The following is a 17351-nucleotide window of genomic DNA, read 5'->3' as shown; positions in this document are numbered from 1 at the left end:
TGTCTTTGAAATTTGATGAGAAACGGAGTTGATTTGACGTGATTCGGGTGTCCAGCTCTATCGGAAGGTGGCATGCCTTTCCAAACACCAACTTGTACGGTAACATACCAATTGGAGTTTTGAATGCTGTGCGGTATGCGCATGATGCATCATCCAACTTCTTCACCCCAATCGGTCCTTGTTGCATTCACTGTCTTTGTCATGACGCTTTTAATTTCTCTATTGGACACTTCAACTTGCCCGCTCGTCTGTGGGTGGTACGATGTGGCTACTTTGTGGCGAACTCCATACTTTTCCAACAGACGTGCGAATGCTCTATTGCAAAAATGAGTTCCACCATCACTTATTATAGCTCTCGAGGTGCCAAAACGTGTGAAGATGTTTTTCTTTAGGAAACTTGTTACCCCTTTTGCATCATTGGTTGGGAGAGCCACCACTTCGACCCACTTGGAGACATAGTCAACCGCTACCAATATATATTTGTTACCATACGAGCTGACGAACGGTCCCATAAAGTCGATCCCCACATGTCAAAAACCTCCACCTCTTGAATTGTGGTCATCGGCATCTCGTGACGGCGAGATATGTTACCCGTCCTTTGGCATTCATCGCAACTTTTGACCCAAGCATGGGCATCCTTGAACAGAGTAGGCCAATACAATCCCGATTCCAACACTTTTGCTGCTGTCCGAATTCCTTCAAATTGTCCACCATATGGTGAAGCATGGCAAGCCTGTAAAACAGAAGGTTGATCTTTCTCGGGGATACACCTCCGGATCATGTTATCTACACATAGTTTAAACAATAGAGGTTCATCCCAATAAAAGGCTCGACAGTCGCGGAATAACGTTTTCTTTTGAATTGAGGAAAGTTCATAAGGTACAATACCGTTTGCTAAATAGTTAGCAATATCAGCATACCATGGCGTCTCCTCCATTGTCACAACAAGTAACTGTTCATCCGGGAATGTCTCTGTTATGTCTTCAACCTCCATTCTCTTTTCAGCTCCTTCCAATCTTGAGAGGTGGTATGCCACTTGATTGTCCGTCCCCTTTCTATCACGAATTTCCAGATCGAATTCTTGTAGCAAAAGAACCCAGCGAATCAAGCGTGGCTTTGACTCCTTCTTTGCTATCAAGTACCTAATTGCTGCATGGTCAGTATAAACAATAACTTTTGAAGCAATTAAGTACAACCTGAATTTGTCGAAGGCAAACACTACAGCCAGCATTTCCTTTTCCATTACAGTATAATTGAGATGTGCATCGCTGAGCGTCCTGCTTGCATACTAAATCGGGTGCATCATATGTCTTTTTGCTGTCCCAAGACTGCTCCTATAGCATAATCACTGGCGTCGCACATGAGCTCGAATGGTTGCTCCCAGTTGGGTGCAACAATGATGGGTGCAGTTATCAGTCTCTTCTTTAGCTCCTCAAATGCCAACCTGCAATCATTAGACAACACAAAGGGCTGATCCTTTTCAAGAAGTTTACATAAAGGGTTAGCAATCTTGAAAAAATCTTTTATGAATTGCCTGTAGAACCCGGCGTCCAAGAAAACTTCTCACTGCCTTGACCGAAGTGGGCGGTGGCAATTTCTCAATCACACCAACTTTAGCATGGTCGACCTCAATTCCCTTACTGGACATTTGATGCCCCAAAACTATTCCTTCTTGTACCATAAAATGGCACTTTTCCCAATTCAGCACCAAATTTGTCTCCATACATATTTTGAGCACTCTTCTTAAATTGTGAAGACAATCTTCAAATGAATCCCCCACCACGGAGAAATCATCCATAAAAACCTCCATAATATCCTCCACCATGTCAGTGAATATGGCTAACATGCACCGCTGGAATGTAGTCGGTGCATTGCAAAGTCCAAAGGGCATTCTCCGAAAGGCAAAGATGCCATATGGACAAGTGAAGGATGTTTTCTCTCTGTCTTCCGGGGCTATTGAGATCTGGTTATACCCCGAATATCCATCCAAGAAACAGAAGTGGGACCGCCCAGCTAACCTGCCCAACATTTGGTCAATGAAAGGCAATGGGAAATGGTCCTTTCGAGTGGCTATGTTCAGTTTCCGATAGTCCATGTAAATCCGCCATCCCGTGACTGTACGAGTCGAGATCAACTCGTTATTCTCATTTTGTACGACCGTCATTCCCCCTTTTTCGGCACACATTGGACAGGACTGACCCAGTTGCTGTTAGAGATGGGGAAGATGATACCCGTATCCAGCCACTTGATCACTTCCTTCTTTACTACTTCCTTCATATTTGGGTTCAGACGTCATTGATGTTCCCTGGAAGGTTTGTGCCCCTCTTCCAGAAGAATCTTGTGCATGCAAAAGGCTGGGCTGATACCCTTTATGGCTGCCATGGTCCAACCAATGGCAGTTTTACATTCTTGCAATACCTTCAATTGTTGCTCTACCTGCACAGCTTGCAAACCAGATGATATAATAACAGGCAAAGTAGAATTAGGCCCCAAGAAAGCGTACCTGAGGTGGGATGGAAGCGGTTTTAAGTCCAACTGTGGTGGCTCCTCTATTGATGGTTTTGCAGGTGGTGTTGCTCTCTCTTCTAAGCGTAGGAGCTCGAACTGAGATTCCCTTTTCCAAAATCCTTGACCTTCGAGAGCCATGACCCACTCTGCCAACACTTCACTGTCCATATCTTCCAAATTCATCAAGCAAGCTTCTAGTGGATCCTTGACATTAAGGGTCTCGTCCTATTCTTGTAGTATCACATCTACGGCCTCCACTAGTGAACAGTTTGCAAATTCACTGGGTCTTCTCATGGATTGTTGAACGTTGAATATTATTTCTTTATTGTTCAACCTCATTTTTAACTCTCCAGTCTCACAATCAATTAATGCTCTCCTAGTGGCTAAGAATGGCCTTCCCAGAATGATGGGTATCTCTTCATCCACCTGACAATCAAGAATAACAAAGTCTGCAGGAAATATAAATTTCCCCATTTTCACAAGCACATCATCAAGAATTCCTTTCGGTTTTTTGACTGTGCGATCAACCAGTTGCAGCAACATTGAGGTCGGTCTAGCTCTGCCAATGCCCAGTTTCGTATAGATTGCCAAAGGCATCAAGTTTATGCTGGCTCCCAAGTCACACAATGCTTTAACAAAAGCATAACTCCCAATAGTGCATGGGATAGTGAAGCTACCTGGATCAGACACCTTTTGGGCCATATGTCTTGTCACTACCGCACTGCAGGTCTGTGTCAGAGTTACAGTGGACAGGTCCTGGAAGTCAAATTTCCGCGACATCAGGTCCTTCATCATTTTTGCATACCCTGGCATTTCCCTTAAAGCATCCATCAGTGGAATATTCAATTGAATCTGTCGAAGCATTTCCATGAATTTCCTATATTGATCATCTTTCTTTTGTTTTGCCAATCTCTGAGGGAATGGTGCAGGAGTAAATCTTTGTCCATTACTTGATGTCTTTTCTTTGTTGGAAGCTTCTGGAACAAGAGGTGCCACCTGTTCTGAGACTTGTTCACCGTCATTCTCCTTACCCTTGTCAACCTGTGCTTGTTCAATTACAACCTCAGTGAGCTATGCTGACTCATCTGCCTCTAATGTAACTAGAGTAGTTGGCGTAGTCTCTCTCCTAAATTGAGCAACTTCTTGCTCTTTGTCTAAATCTCTTCCATTCCTGAGACTCACTGCCATTAGCTGATTTGGGTTCTGTTCCTTTGGGTTAATATTTATATCTGCAGGCAATGTTCCTTGGGGGCGATTGTTCAAGGCCATAGATAGTTGTCCCAGTTGAGTTTCAATGCCTTTGATTGCTGAATCATGTGCTACTAACTTTTCTTGCATCTTACCATTTGTTCTAATGAGTTGTTGCAGCATACCCCTGACTTCTACCATATTGTTGTCCTGTTGTTGATGAGGTGGTTAGTAGGCCAACTGTTCCTAGTGCTGTTGATTATAGCCCTGCTGCCTTTGATAAGGCACAACTTGACCTTGTGGTCGTGCGCCTCCAGAATTGGGGTTGTGTTGTGGTAGGTTGGGTCTGTACTGCTGGTTTGGTAATGGTCCCCATTGTTGCCCACCTTGCCCCTGACCTCCAAAATTATTGACATAATTCATGTCTTCTCTGAAGCCCTGATTGTTATTCTCTCCACGAGCACACATATGACTGGTTTATGCAAGGAGTGCACAATCCTCCATTCGTTGTATCAACAATGTGCACTTGCTTTGTACCCATCTCATCAATTTTCTTTATCAGTATGCTCATCTGAGTCATGAGAGTGGCTATGTTCTCTACATGGGAATTGTTTGGGTCAAGAGCAACAGAATGCACTATTGGTGCAAGTGTCGTACCTCTAGCCATCCAGCCTGAATTTTGAGCCATCTTGTCAAGAAGAATCTTGCACTCTGTGAACGTATTGCTAAAAAATACACCCCCAGCTGAAGCGTCTACATTGGCCTTCAAACTATCTGCTAAACCCATGTAGAATCTCTGTCCTAGCATCTGATCTGGAATGCCATGGTGTGGACACTTCACTAGCATACCCTTGAACCTCTCCCAGGTTTCTTGCAAGGACTCAGTTAGTTTTTGCCTGAACTGCAATATCTCATCAATCTGCCTTGCAGTCTTGTTGGGAGGATAAAACTTGTTTAAGAACTATTTGACTAATTCTTCCCAAGTGGCAATGGAGTTTATTGGGAGTGAATTCAGCCAAGTTTGAGCCTCTCCAGTCACAAAGAATGAAAATAGTAATAGCTTGATGGCTTCAGGAGTCACATTCGGCTGTCTTTGGGTCACACATATTGATAGAAAATTCTTCAGATATTATTGTGGGTCTTCAATGTATGACCCGGAGAACAATCCTTTATTTTGCAATGGATGCGGTATGTTGTTGGTGATCTGGAATGTCTCCGCTCGTATCTGAGGTACAGCAATGGCGGTGGCTAAGTTATCAGCAGTTGGTTGTGCCCAATCATATAGAGCAGCTTCTGGCATAAGAGGTTCCACCACTCCATTGTTTGGGTCAACCCGATTATTCCGATTGTTTTCGTTGACATCGTCCACTTTGTCCATTTCAATTTTGAGTGTGTATTTTTGTTGTAACTGTTTGTTCTTCTTGTTGGCTCGATTTAATGCCTTGAATGCTTTCTCGGGGTCTGAGAGTCCTTCAAAAAGTTCACCAGTCCTCGAAGAGCTTCTAGGCATACACATGAGTCACAAGAGAATTCAAACGTGAGAATTTCAATGAAAAAAATTTAAACACCATAAGAAATTGATCTAAACTAAGAATCCTAACAATTCTTCTAAGTTGTAATAAATAACACCGTTAGTTCCCCGGCAACGGCGCCAAAATTTGATCACGCCCAACTATGCCTTGTAAGAAGGACTAAGCGGTTGCTGTAAATATAATCCGGTTCAAGTCCTGGAGTCGAATCCCACAGGGAACTAACCTATTTACTACAACCTTAAATAATGCTAATGATAAACTCAGACAACTTCCAGATGCAATAGTTTTATGAATAATCAGTGGAATTTATTTAGCCAAGGAAAAATGACAATAAAATTAGCAATAATCAAGACTAAAATTGAATTCAAGGGTAAATAAATCTAGGGCTATTGATTTTCCCAATTGCCGGATTAATTCTCAACTCTTTAGCTATAATCTCGCCGTAATACTCTATGAGGATTATGAGTTCCGGGCTACCGTAATTACCTTTCGATCAATTACGATAATTTACTAGAAGCATTCTCTCGAACTACTCTAGTTAACAATTTATGCAACGCAGAATTATCCCACCAAAGCTTCGTTATTTCTAACCCCACTTTTAAATTCAAGTAATTAATCTCTTAACTTCCCCAAAAGTGGTGTTGTTCAACAACAATCTAACCAAGTGTTCTTTCTCAAGAAACACAAGGTGAATAAACACGATTAATCGAGGGCCCTTTCAATTAACCACAATACAATACATAATTGAACAATCATAGAATAAATACGGCTCAATTATAACAAAATAGAGTCAAGACTTCATCCAATAATTGGTTCCATAAACCCTAGATAATAGATTTAGCTACTCATACTAATGGAAAATAAATCACTAAAATAATTCATAATCAACAAATAGAAGTATGAAGAAGAAGATGAAAACTCTTAGGAATTTATCCGTCTTTTCTCCCTCGTTCTTGCCTCTAAAATCTTCTAAAAACAGCTATCCCCCACTTCTGGGAGAGTTTAGGTTTCATATAGGTTTAGGTTAGTTGTATAAGAAATTACATAATTAACCCTGTGTGTTTGGCTTTCGTCTGCCCGTCCGCGGCCGCGGATCCGGCCGCGGATTTGGACTGCCTCACTGCCTTGAGTTCGCGGACCAGTTCGCGGCCGCGCACCTGGAGGGGTCATTTCGCTTGCTTTTCTCGCTCCTTTTCGACCGGGCTAACCTTCGATTGCCCTTTCATATTCCATGTTGACTCCAAAACACTCGTTAGCTCCCTCCTAGCTCGGAGTAGCTCCTGCAAAGCATCAAATTCTTAATTAGAGCATTTTGTTATCTTTTAGCATTCAAATATCAATAAAGTGCGGCTAAATTAGAATATAAGTAGTGTCTAAATTGCATGAATATAGCCTACTATCAGGTGCTCACCACTAGAGCAACCACTCTTGTCTGTTTCCGAGGATGAAATAGATAGCGAAAATTTTATGGGGCGTCACATTGCAGCCCTTTTCAATAATAAAGCTCAAAAACTTAAAAATCAATAGAAACACATATGGGGTTGGGGCTCAAACCCTGGACCTGCATGTACAAGTTATTGAAACGCCTAACTAATGGAGCAAGTGGCACAGATCGATCAATGTGACGTTACATTATCTATACGTCATTCTTTCTTTTTGCATATTATTTATATTTGTATTTAATTAAATTTTCCGACGAAATGTTATTGCGTGATACTTTTTGTGAGTTATTTTAAATTTTAACTAACTTTGTCTTTCAAATTATTTTTCCTGAAAAGCTTATTAAAATTTCAAAAATAATTTTATTAGTTTAAAGCCACCAGGAAAATTGTATAACAATTCCTAAATCGTTTGTGATAAGAACAAGTAATGAGGTAAATTGAATGCAGATACGAAACGAAAAGTACACCCATCTCCATCGTCACCCCACGTGTAATTTGTCCAAAACAAGCGGGAAGGAATCACCGGCTATGACGGTTACTCGTCCATTCATTTTCTTAACTTAATGCATTAAGGATTTGTACATATATGACAATATTACCCCTGAATAACTCCATCACCCGACGTGATCGTATTTGGAATCCGACAAGGATAGATACGTGGCTGTAAAGCACATTTATACCTCTCCTTCCTAGCCGGCCGTTAAAAAAAAAGAAAAAAGAAAAAAGAAAAAAGAAAGAGGAACACAAGATTTAAGCAAAAAAGGAAACGAAAAAAATAATTCGGGTACCAAAAAGGAAACAAACAGGAGTCTGATTTGATTTGAATTTTGGAATCTCCGGCGATGGGACGGGCAGAGATGGTGGTAGGCCCGTCGGCGGCGGCGGTGGCGTACCACCTGAAGAATGAGGCAATTAGTTGGTGGGAAGAGGTGAACAGATCTCGAGCTTGGCAAGACCGTATATTCCACGTCCTCGCTATCTTCTACGGCATTGTCTCCGCCGTTGCTCTTGTATTTCTCTCTTTCCCTCTCTGCTTTTTGAAATTCTGAATTTTGTGAATGTAATTTTACCTGAATTGGATGTTATTTGGTAAGTAAGCTGGCGCACACGCATACACACATATTATGGCAATTCGCAGATGTATGAAAAATCTGATAGTAGGTGGTAATTTACTAGACCTCTTTATTGTGAATTTTGAATTGAATCTCCTGTGCATCATGTAACTTCAGAAATGAATCTGAATGTCAAGGGAATGAAATTACACGAGAGCTCTATGAAACTTTCAAATTTGAGGCATATTTGACTTGTGTTTGGCGGCACTTGCAACGAATATGGAAACTTGATAGTTATTAAAACAAAATTTGAAACCGAAAAGGAAAGTTAGGTAAAACGTTTAATAAAGAATTGCATGGTTTTTCTCCCTGAAAGTTTTTGATTGTTTTTAGTTTTCTTTTTTGGGTGGGTGGGTGGGTTGGAGTTCACGCTGGTCATTTAATCATGGCAAATTATGAGGAGGTCAGGTGAACCAGGAAAAATTGCACTTATAATATGTATGTATATATTTGATTAAAGTTAAAACTGTTTTAATTTCTCACTAATTTGTTTACGTGTGCAAAAAAGAGGGACACATTTGTAGTTTGATATTTGAAGCTTCACCAAATTGGTTTTGTCTGTGTCTCATTGATTGATTTTGGTATACTTGTTTCAAGTTTAAGGTCATATGTGTGTCCGCGCACATCAAATAATTATATTGTTAATCAGTTGTTGCTCTCAACAACTGTTCTCGCTGGCGCTAATACTTAAGTTTATCTGCTGCTGTGGAATTTTTTTCTGACATTCCAACTTGGCAATTTCAGGTTCAATTAATTCGCATTCAAATGAGAGTTCCTGAATATGGTTGGACCACTCAAAAAGTCTTCCACTTTCTCAATTTCTTGGTGAATGGGGGTCGGTATCTTTCCTTATTCTAATTTTCTCCCCTTAAAGATCCTAATGGGAAGTTTCATTACACATGTTTTTCAAATGATTAGTCCTATATGCTACTCTTTGTTTTGATTGTTGGCTTTGTTATTTAATTGTCTCTAGTTTTTGCATTTCGGCGGGATGTTCAGAAATTGTACCCCGAGGTTAGGCACCACAACTATCTTGATGTCCGGTTGATGTCTTTGTCTGTACACTCCTTTCAGTTCTTAACGTTGTATGCTACATTTTGGCAGATTGTCCAACATATTTTGCTTGATATGCCAAGTCTTGCATTCTTCACAACTTATGCCCTGCTAGTATTATTCTGGGCTGAGATATACTACCAGGTACTTGTGGTCTCTTTCTCAATCTGTGCAGATTATTCTCTTGTCGAGGTTTAAATATCTCTCTTTCCTGTCACAGGCACGTGCCGTATCCACGGATGGGCTTAGACCTAGTTTCTTCACAATTAATGGAGTGGTTTATGCTATCCAGGTAAATATGTGATAGTTATGCAATTATTTTTTTGTTGAATAAACAGTATTGTAAGAGCATCAACTTATTTGGTGCTATCTAGAAATAAACTCTGGTCTGGGAGTTTGGACATCACTATATTTATATAAAAAAATGAAAATCAGGTTTCATACTATCACTGATTTTCTTAATTTACAGATCTTTTCATTCTTTGCCTTTGTGTATTCTTTTTATTGACTTAATTTTATCCAATAGTTCTTTGTCATTCCTTGATTTTATAATATATTGTTTAAAGTTGGTCTACATAGTGTGTAAATACTATTTTCCAGCTCAAAAAGAGAAATGAATAGATGGGCGCCGGGTGGGTGGGTGGGTGGTGGTGTGGTGGTTGTGCGATGAAGGAAGAAGGAGAGAGAATGCATCTGGACACGTGTTCTGCAATTCGCTAACGGACCATCATTTGCTTATCTGCATCAGTTTTGTTGCAGAAGCTGCTTCGAAAGAGGCAAATTAATATGAAGCAGAGGTTGGGATGGATGGCATCAAGCAATAAAATTTAGCTGTATGTATAAGGGAAAGGGCAGCACTGTGGCTGTTGAAGATCATAAAATGATAAATGGGCCTTGAGTCTTCTTGATAATACGAATGGGGCTTCAGCTTGGGTCGAAGCCTTTACCTAAGCCAGCATAAACTTAGTGGTATGTTCTTGGAAAGGAGCAGCACCATGGCTGTTAAAGATCATAAAATTGGATAGATGAGCCTTTGAGTCTTCTTAATCATTATACAAACAAGCTTCAGCCTGGCTTGAAGCCTTTACCTAAGCCAGCATAAACTTAGCGGTACGTGTTTGGGAAGGAGAAGCGTCGTGGCTGTTGCAGATCATAGAATGGTAAATGAGCCTTGAGTTTACTTAATCATACAAACAGGCTACAGTTGGGCTCGAAGCTTCTATAAGCCAGCATAAACTTAGAGGTAAGTGGTTGGGAAAGAGTAGCACTTCAAGAAACATCTTGTAAATGAGCCTTGAATCGTATCAATTATACAACTGGATACAGTCTTTAAGATCTTATGGCAAATGGGCCTTAAATCTTCTCTGTTATTCAACAAGGCTTCAGCTTGGCTCGATACCTCTTCTTAACCCAGCCTGAGTTCAAAATCTAGTCATGTCGTTCATGGGGTAGTTCACATATTTCCCTTGCCATCCCTTCCCCTCCCAAACAAAAAGGGCACCCTCCATATGAGCATCAGTAATTATTAAATATTTCCCTTCCAAGGGTCTGCAGCACCTTCTGGTTGTTGGATTATCAACATTACAACCTTTATAATGGTAAAAGAAAAAGAAATTAAAACTGGCACAATGCCATGTATATCACAAAATGTTGAGACCGCTCATATCTTAGGTTATATCAAATGAAGTGTCATTGATGGGAACACATGTTTGCTGTTTGAAGATACTTTATCATGACTGCATTTCTTGGTGAGACACTTACTGTCACAGTTAGGCATACAAAGGCTTATGTTTTCTCGTGGAACTGTTACATGAAACATGTGAAACAAAGATTTATTCTTTTAAATTGCTATACCTTTTTGGTGGATGTTCATTGCTGATTATTTCTTTCTTTCTAATATCTTGCAGATTATATTGTGGCTGATAATATGGTGGAAACCTATTCGAGTACTTGTGATCTTATCCAAGATGTTCTTTGCAGGTTCTTGTTTTAGGTTTAACTTATTTTAAGTGCTTTTGATTGTATGGATCTGTTGCAAAGTACTAACACAATGTACTGGCAGGTGTATCCCTATTTGCAGCATTAGGGTTTCTCCTTTATGGTGGAAGGTAAAATCTAATTTCTATTATCAGTCGCTCTGTGATTGAGAGTACCAAATGTGCATTTGTTGAACCTCATGCAAAATGGGTATAAACCAAGCTCACAAGCATATGGCTTAGCACTTGTTTCTATCATTCGTATAAAGGATGCTTATCTTCTGATTAGTGGCTATTCGTAACTCTTCCGCATTAAAAGCTAGAGTTTTTTATGTTGTCAATTGTTGTTTGCTTGATTGAAAGCCAAAATCTTCTGGATTGAAGGACGATCTGCTTACTAGCCTATACAACCACAGATTTAAACCTTCATGAGATGAATCCTGTGGAGCCCTAAGCTTCACATTTTTCTGAACTTATGTATTTTTGTATAAGCTGGCATGCATTTTATGCGGATCTTTCAGTTACTTTTGGTGATCCGTGTTGACACGGGACAATTTCAACAGAGTTGTGGGATCTATACTGCATTCAGCTGATGCAAGGAGTGCACATCGACAAAGAGGACAAAGGTAATGAGGAAGATGAAGGAGGAGGGAAAAAGAGGGGGGGTGGGGGGCAGAGGAAGAGAGGAAAGAAAAGAAGGAAAATGAAAGAAAACAAACTCCAATATGGTGAATTAGAGAAGATAGGAGAAAAATATTGAAAATTGAAACCTTTGAGAAATGACTGGAGAGCTCTTTAGGAGGAGCGAGGAGTGGAGGAAGCATCCCATGCTGAAAAGCTAGTCTGGCTATGCTACCATTAACCTCGGCATTGCCGTCTTCCCATTCGCATCCTCTGTATCGATCATCTTCATCATCATTTTTCCTAGCTGAAAAGTGGAAGATTCCCCCATTGAAGTCTTCCCTCAACTCTAAAGAATAATCCAGAGTGAAGTCCCTAACACAGAAGAAAGAATTTGGCAGGTGTTAGATTGAATGAACACAAAACAATATTATCACGACAGTAATGGATGTCAAACATTTAAAAAATAACTGAAGAGTAACATTTGGCTAATGTTATCCTTGTTGACGTTTTAGAAAATTAGTAGCAAATTAACTTGTTAAAAAAGTAAAATATCTTCAATTACACTTACTTTTAGTGAAAGTTCAAGTAAACTTTCATCGTCATGCCTATTGATATCATTTTTTGAAAATTAATTGAGTATAATTGTCAAAAGTCTTTTCATGCATGATCTTGTAGTTACATTTTAAGAGTTCTAATGTTGGAGTTGGACATAATTTTAAGCAGCATATTAGTGTACTCCTATCTGTATCCCATATTCAAAAATCTACGAGACAACGAACCTGACTCTTCAATTTGCACCCGTGTATGATAAGGAAGCCCCAGTCCACGTACCATAAGTGAGTCCCCCCTCTCTACATGTTATTGTATCAGTCAAGTGTCCTTGATAGTAGAAAATACCCGGCGTTACTTTTTCATTCATCTTTAGGTGGGCAAATTGCTGAGTTACTAATGGTGCTATAGCATTGTTACCGAATATATCAGTGTATTCATAAATGGTTCACCGCTAGAGTTTATCATTAATGGATGTCTAACCTTTCAAAAATAAGTAAAGAAAAATAACATTTGGCTAGTGTTATCCTTGTCAACATTTAAAAAATAACTAGCAAGTTTATATGTTAGAATTGCAAACTTTCTTAGTTACACTTTTAGTGAAAGGTAAATTGTCCTTCATCACCCCATATTTCTGGAAAATTCATATTCACGGATCTTCTCAGGCATGATATTTGTAGTTACATTCCACAGGTTCTATTTTACGGAGTTGGACATAACTTTAAGCAGTATCATTGCTTGCTTCTATCTGTATCCTGAATTCTAAGATCTAGGAAAAAGCGAATCTGACTGTAAGATTCTTATTTTGGTTTCCGATACTGCATCTGAATCCACATATAGGCTAGTCATTATCCCCCCTCTTCTGCACAGTATTCTACCACTCCTTTAAGTGTCAGTGATAGTAGATAATTACCCAGTGTGGCCACTATAACCCGGCTTTATCATTCATCTTTAGCAGGCCAAAATACTTTCTAAGAAAATGGCGCTATAGCATTGTTGCCAAATGTGTCTGTATTATTGTAAGTGGTTTGTAACTTTAGCTGAATGTTAGGATCATGAACTGTTTGCTTTTGCTGCATTTTCTAATATTTTTGGCTAGACTACTATTCTTTCAGTTGTTTCTTGTTAGAAAAGGTGCTTATAGGTATAGCATGACCAAATGAGAAAGCCACAAAATTTCCTCTCTTCCTTTTTCTCGGTAAATATAGATGGATAGGTTACTTTTGTTATTCAAATGACTGCAAAATTATTGGGTTTAGTAGCTGGTAGAATAGACACTGATCTGCCATGCATAAAATATATGAACATTGGCACTATAAAAGTACAGCATATTGGCATTCCATGGTATAGCGATATCTAATGGACCTAGAAGGGGAAGAAACGGTGAGCTAGAAGTTGAAGATGATGGATGATTGAAGAAAGTACAATCATCCCCTCTCTTGCAGTAGTTTTTGTGTTGTTGATTTAAGAACATTTCAAGATACAAACATGATGGAAAGTACTAAATAGCTAGGGATGTAAGAGGGTCGCAAAAGAATAACTAAGGCCAAAAATGTGGTGGATTAAGTAATTTATCAGTCTTTTGATGGTTTGCCTTTCAGCTGTGTTGGCGACTGTTGTCAGTTTGTCATACTTTTCACATAGTTAGATTCTCTTTCTCCCCTTTGTATAGATAGAAAAGCATTGAGTGCAGAAAATAGGGATGTCTTGGAACTGAAGGTGACATGTGTATTCACAGCTGCAACATCGTAGAACATATAATATTGTTTAGGCTTTAGATGCATATGACAAACATCTGAGGCAGATAAGCAGTATCTGTCTTGTTGGTTGGAAAAGTGATTTTTGAACTTGATCTAGATGATTTTTATGTCATACATTTGGCTTTATTATTGCTTTTCCATTCTGCTGTCCAGAAATTTTTCTTTGTGTTTATAATTTTCTTTGCTGAAGCCCACTATTTAATCATATTTTGCACTTAAAGGCTCAGCATATCTTGGGGCCTTTAGACACTTTTTGCCCTTGACTACACTGCTTTCTTAGCTTTTCACATCTTAATTCGTTTGTACTAACGCAAACAGCTGCATAGTATTGTTGAAACATGCTGTTAGAAAATGAAAATAGTTATTAAAATGATAAGATACTTCGATAAAGTGCTTTTGGTGCTCCTAAAGTGGATATCATATGCTTGTTTAGTTTGTGGATTGACCTTTGCTATATCCACACTTGGATACCTTGCTTACTCTTACGTTTGAAGAATTAGGTCCGTGCAACTTGTGTGTCGTTCATATTCATCCTTCAATATCACCTCACAATTTGCCTTGATCTTCTATCACTTCCTTCCAGGCTTTTCCTTATGTTACAGCGGTTTCCAGTAGAATCAAAAGGAAGACGCAAAAAGCTACAGGAGGTACATTATTAGTATCTTTGTTAGTATTTTTCTTTTTGGATGGTTGTTTCTTCTTATTTTAGGTATTTTGACTGCTCGTACATTTGGGCTTCTGCAGGTTGGCTATGTCACAACAATATGTTTTTCATGCTTCCTCATTAGATGCGTTATGGTAAGTCTGTATTCTTTGTGATATAAGCAATCTTTAACTGACTTATTGCTAGGTGAGAGCCCCGTAAGTAGTTCCACCATGTTTGTCGGGTGTGAATGTAATCTATGTTTTGCTTTAGATGGTTTCTTTTTCTCTAGTACCTTCTTGATACAACAAATTAGTCTTAGTTGATATGCGTGCAAGCTGGCCCGAGCACCACCTTTTATAATAAAGTCTTGGCTGATGCATTAGCTTTGTTTATAAAGGGCATGAAGCCAATGTGGTTCTTCTATATGGCTTAATAGTAAGTGTTTCTTTGCCACAGATGTGCTTCAATGCATTTAATAAAGCTGCAGATCTTGATGTTTTGGATCATCCAATTTTGAATTTGATATATTACCTGGTAAGCTCCATATCATTGAACTTTTGGTAGTACTTCTTTAGGTGTGCATATTGGTCGTTGTGCCATAATGAAAAAGAGAACTATTGACAGTCAGTATTCTGTATTTAATAATTGCCAAATCATGACCAACTTGGATAACTCACATGATATATCAGCTTGTGGCATCTTACGACCTGTTTTTATGTGCCAACTTTTCTATTGTCTTTTGGTTTGGGGATAGGAGTTTCTTGCTTATGCCATGAATTCAGATTTCTCTCTTGGTTGACATTTTTGGTTACATTGAAAATTGGCTTCAATCTTAAGATTGTGGTGAAATATTTGAGACAGAAGGAGCGGAAATCCTGTTCTGAAATTAAAGCATGGTTATTTCTTTCATTTGGTTTTGTGTCCTAGCTAAACCTTGGTTTGATCTAAATATCAAATTGTGAGTGCATTCTTGGATATGGTGCTTTTTACTTTGAGGTTGCCGGGTAGAAAGTGCATGAAAGGTGGAGTAATACTTGTTTATATGTTTGAGATTAAGCAAACTTCTTAAACTCTTTATGTTTGAGATTAAGCAAACTTCTTAAACTCTTTGCAGTTGGTGGAGATACTGCCTTCTTCACTTGTCCTTTTTATTTTGAGGAAGTTGCCTCCAAAGCGAGGGATCACACAGTACCACCCTATTCGCTAATATGCTAGAGGGTAGTTAATGATGGAAATCAACCCCCGGGATCAGGTATTGATACTTTTCTTACCTGGATATGATTGAAAGCAAGAAATACGAGAGGAGTGATCATGTAAATGGAGTGTGGTTTGTGATGGACAATGAAATGTCTGTTTGTCCCCACTTGGCAGATTGTGTAGTTCTGTTTGGTACTATTAGTTAAAGAAGGAATTGTGAAGCATGTTATGATTTTTGGTATATTATTCGTCTTTGTATGTGTCAGATTTCAATTGATTCATTTTCCCCCCTGAAATTTCATGGTTGTTTCCCAGCTCGGGTTCTGTAATCTTTTGGCTCAATCTTAGATAGTCGTTGGTTTTACGTGATCACAAATACCCTCATTCTCCACCCTGGTTGCTTGCTGTCCTAACGTTCCGATCCACAGCCGCCATTGCGTCTCCCAAGTTTGGATACATTGGGTTGGTCTATTACTTACAAGGTGTTGGCTACTATCATAGCATGATTAATACAGGATCTTTACCATCATAATAAGAAAATATGATTTTGTATGATTCATAGTAGACGATGGTTTATTGATTCATCAAACGAGCAAAGATTTCATGGAACATACCTGAAACTGAAATGCTGTGCTCTGATCCATGAGCTTATGAGTAGTCGTGCTTGCTGATTTCTTGATGGTCGAGATGATCAACCAAAATAGCTGGTTGAATGGATGGACCTATCTCCTTTTGTCCTTTGGAAGAGGACTGGTTGGTGGACTTGCAATTCTGCATTTCCAACATCTATTGCATGGCTCCGACCGTTAGGTATCAAGTTGAGAATTTGCGGCTAATGATTTTGCCTCTTAACTTTTGTCTCAAGTTTGATCGCATTTGATTAGGTATGAGCGACTTTTCAAGCTTAGTTGTAATGAGGTCCATTTTTTAAAGGGAAAAGGTATAAACTTAACCCACAGTATGTGATTTGTCTAACATTTTCCATTATAATTTTGTCCCACGTGATCTTTCCTTTAATGGCTGGCTAGCTTGACTCTGGCATTTGCCACGATGGAGTCATGTAGAAAAATAAAAAAATTCATATACCCTGAAAACTATCAAATTAGTCTACAGACATTAACAAAAAGACTATATGTAGTAATTTGAAGCATGTTCTTCAACAATTAAAAGCTCCCAATGTATTTCTGAGCAATTGAAAAAGTTAAAACATTCCTCTATGTGGCTTCAATGTATCAGCAAAATGAGACCATCTTTTTACCAGTAAAAATTGGGTGGGAGGGCGATACGTGAAATGAAAAACAATATCTGGAACTCCTATGAATCAAAACGCAAACTTTGGGTATTGAATCTACCCTAAATCTTAATTTTTTCGAGTCAGGCTCCAACTCGTAGCTGACCAATTCCTTAAACTACTGGTGTGAAGTATTAGTTGACTAGCAAAGTGAACTCTTAATTTGATCAGGAAAGCATAAAAAGTTCTCTATCTTTCCTCAAATTTTGTGTAGCGCGATTTTTTTCTCCGATCAATTTGGATCCATGAATTTCAGCGCATGCTGCATTGAGAATCTCCAAAGAATTAGACGCGTCTATGATAAGGTATGATTAATCCCATCTATGATGGATGATTGCTTGCAAGAATTGGCAATTGATTGTGCTCCAAACCGTGATAGCAACGTGCATTATGCCAAACAATACCCAAAAACTGTAGTTATGGGGATCGCCTTCAGCTTGATATACTCTTCCCACCACATCAATACACTCTTA

The 17351-nt window shown here is 39.0% G+C and overlaps 2 protein-coding genes across 2 annotated transcripts; one reads left to right on the top strand and one right to left on the bottom strand.

Annotated features, from left to right (window-relative positions):
• Positions 1 to 2733: 2733 nt before the first annotated feature.
• On the bottom strand, positions 2734 to 3897 carry LOC142163990 (uncharacterized). The gene is made up of 3 exons (XM_075221150.1): positions 3649 to 3897; positions 3415 to 3549; positions 2734 to 3360 (listed from the first exon to the last, which is right to left on the bottom strand). Exons 1-3 carry the CDS (start codon positions 3895 to 3897, stop codon positions 2734 to 2736), a joined length of 1011 nt encoding a protein of 336 aa, XP_075077251.1.
• Positions 3898 to 7312: 3415 nt separating this feature from the next.
• LOC107784868 (tobamovirus multiplication protein 3-like) lies at positions 7313 to 15883 on the top strand. Its single transcript, XM_075221784.1, has 11 exons — positions 7313 to 7680; positions 8527 to 8621; positions 8748 to 8796; positions 8887 to 8979; positions 9056 to 9127; positions 10743 to 10815; positions 10898 to 10943; positions 14328 to 14391; positions 14489 to 14542; positions 14847 to 14924; positions 15505 to 15883. Exons 1-11 carry the CDS (start codon positions 7513 to 7515, stop codon positions 15595 to 15597), a joined length of 885 nt encoding a protein of 294 aa, XP_075077885.1. The 5' UTR covers positions 7313 to 7512; the 3' UTR covers positions 15598 to 15883.
• Positions 15884 to 17351: the final 1468 nt, after the last annotated feature.

This window comes from Nicotiana tabacum, chromosome 9, assembly GCF_000715075.1.
Source record: "Nicotiana tabacum cultivar K326 chromosome 9, ASM71507v2, whole genome shotgun sequence".
Classification (NCBI taxonomy): domain Eukaryota; kingdom Viridiplantae; phylum Streptophyta; class Magnoliopsida; order Solanales; family Solanaceae; genus Nicotiana; species Nicotiana tabacum.
Note: the sequence above shows the minus strand (reverse complement) of the source record. Positions and strands in the feature narration are given on the sequence as shown.

Bases quoted from the DNA above. Each gene is read 5' to 3' on its own strand.
- LOC142163990 (XM_075221150.1), bottom strand. From the start codon at position 3,897: ATGGTAGAAGTCAGGGGTATGCTGCAACAACTCATTAGAACAAATGGT. The intron at 3,550-3,648 runs GTTGCTCAATTT...GAACAAGCACAG, and splicing joins ATTTAGACAAAGAGCAAGAA to GTTGACAAGGGTAAGGAGAA. The intron at 3,361-3,414 runs GCAAAACAAAAG...ATGCTTCGACAG, and splicing joins CACCATTCCCTCAGAGATTG to ATTCAATTGAATATTCCACT.
- LOC107784868 (XM_075221784.1), top strand. From the start codon at position 7,513: ATGGGACGGGCAGAGATGGTGGTAGGCCCGTCGGCGGCGGCGGTGGCG. The intron at 7,681-8,526 runs GTATTTCTCTCT...TGGCAATTTCAG, and splicing joins TTGTCTCCGCCGTTGCTCTT to GTTCAATTAATTCGCATTCA. The intron at 14,925-15,504 runs GTAAGCTCCATA...AACTCTTTGCAG, and splicing joins TGAATTTGATATATTACCTG to TTGGTGGAGATACTGCCTTC.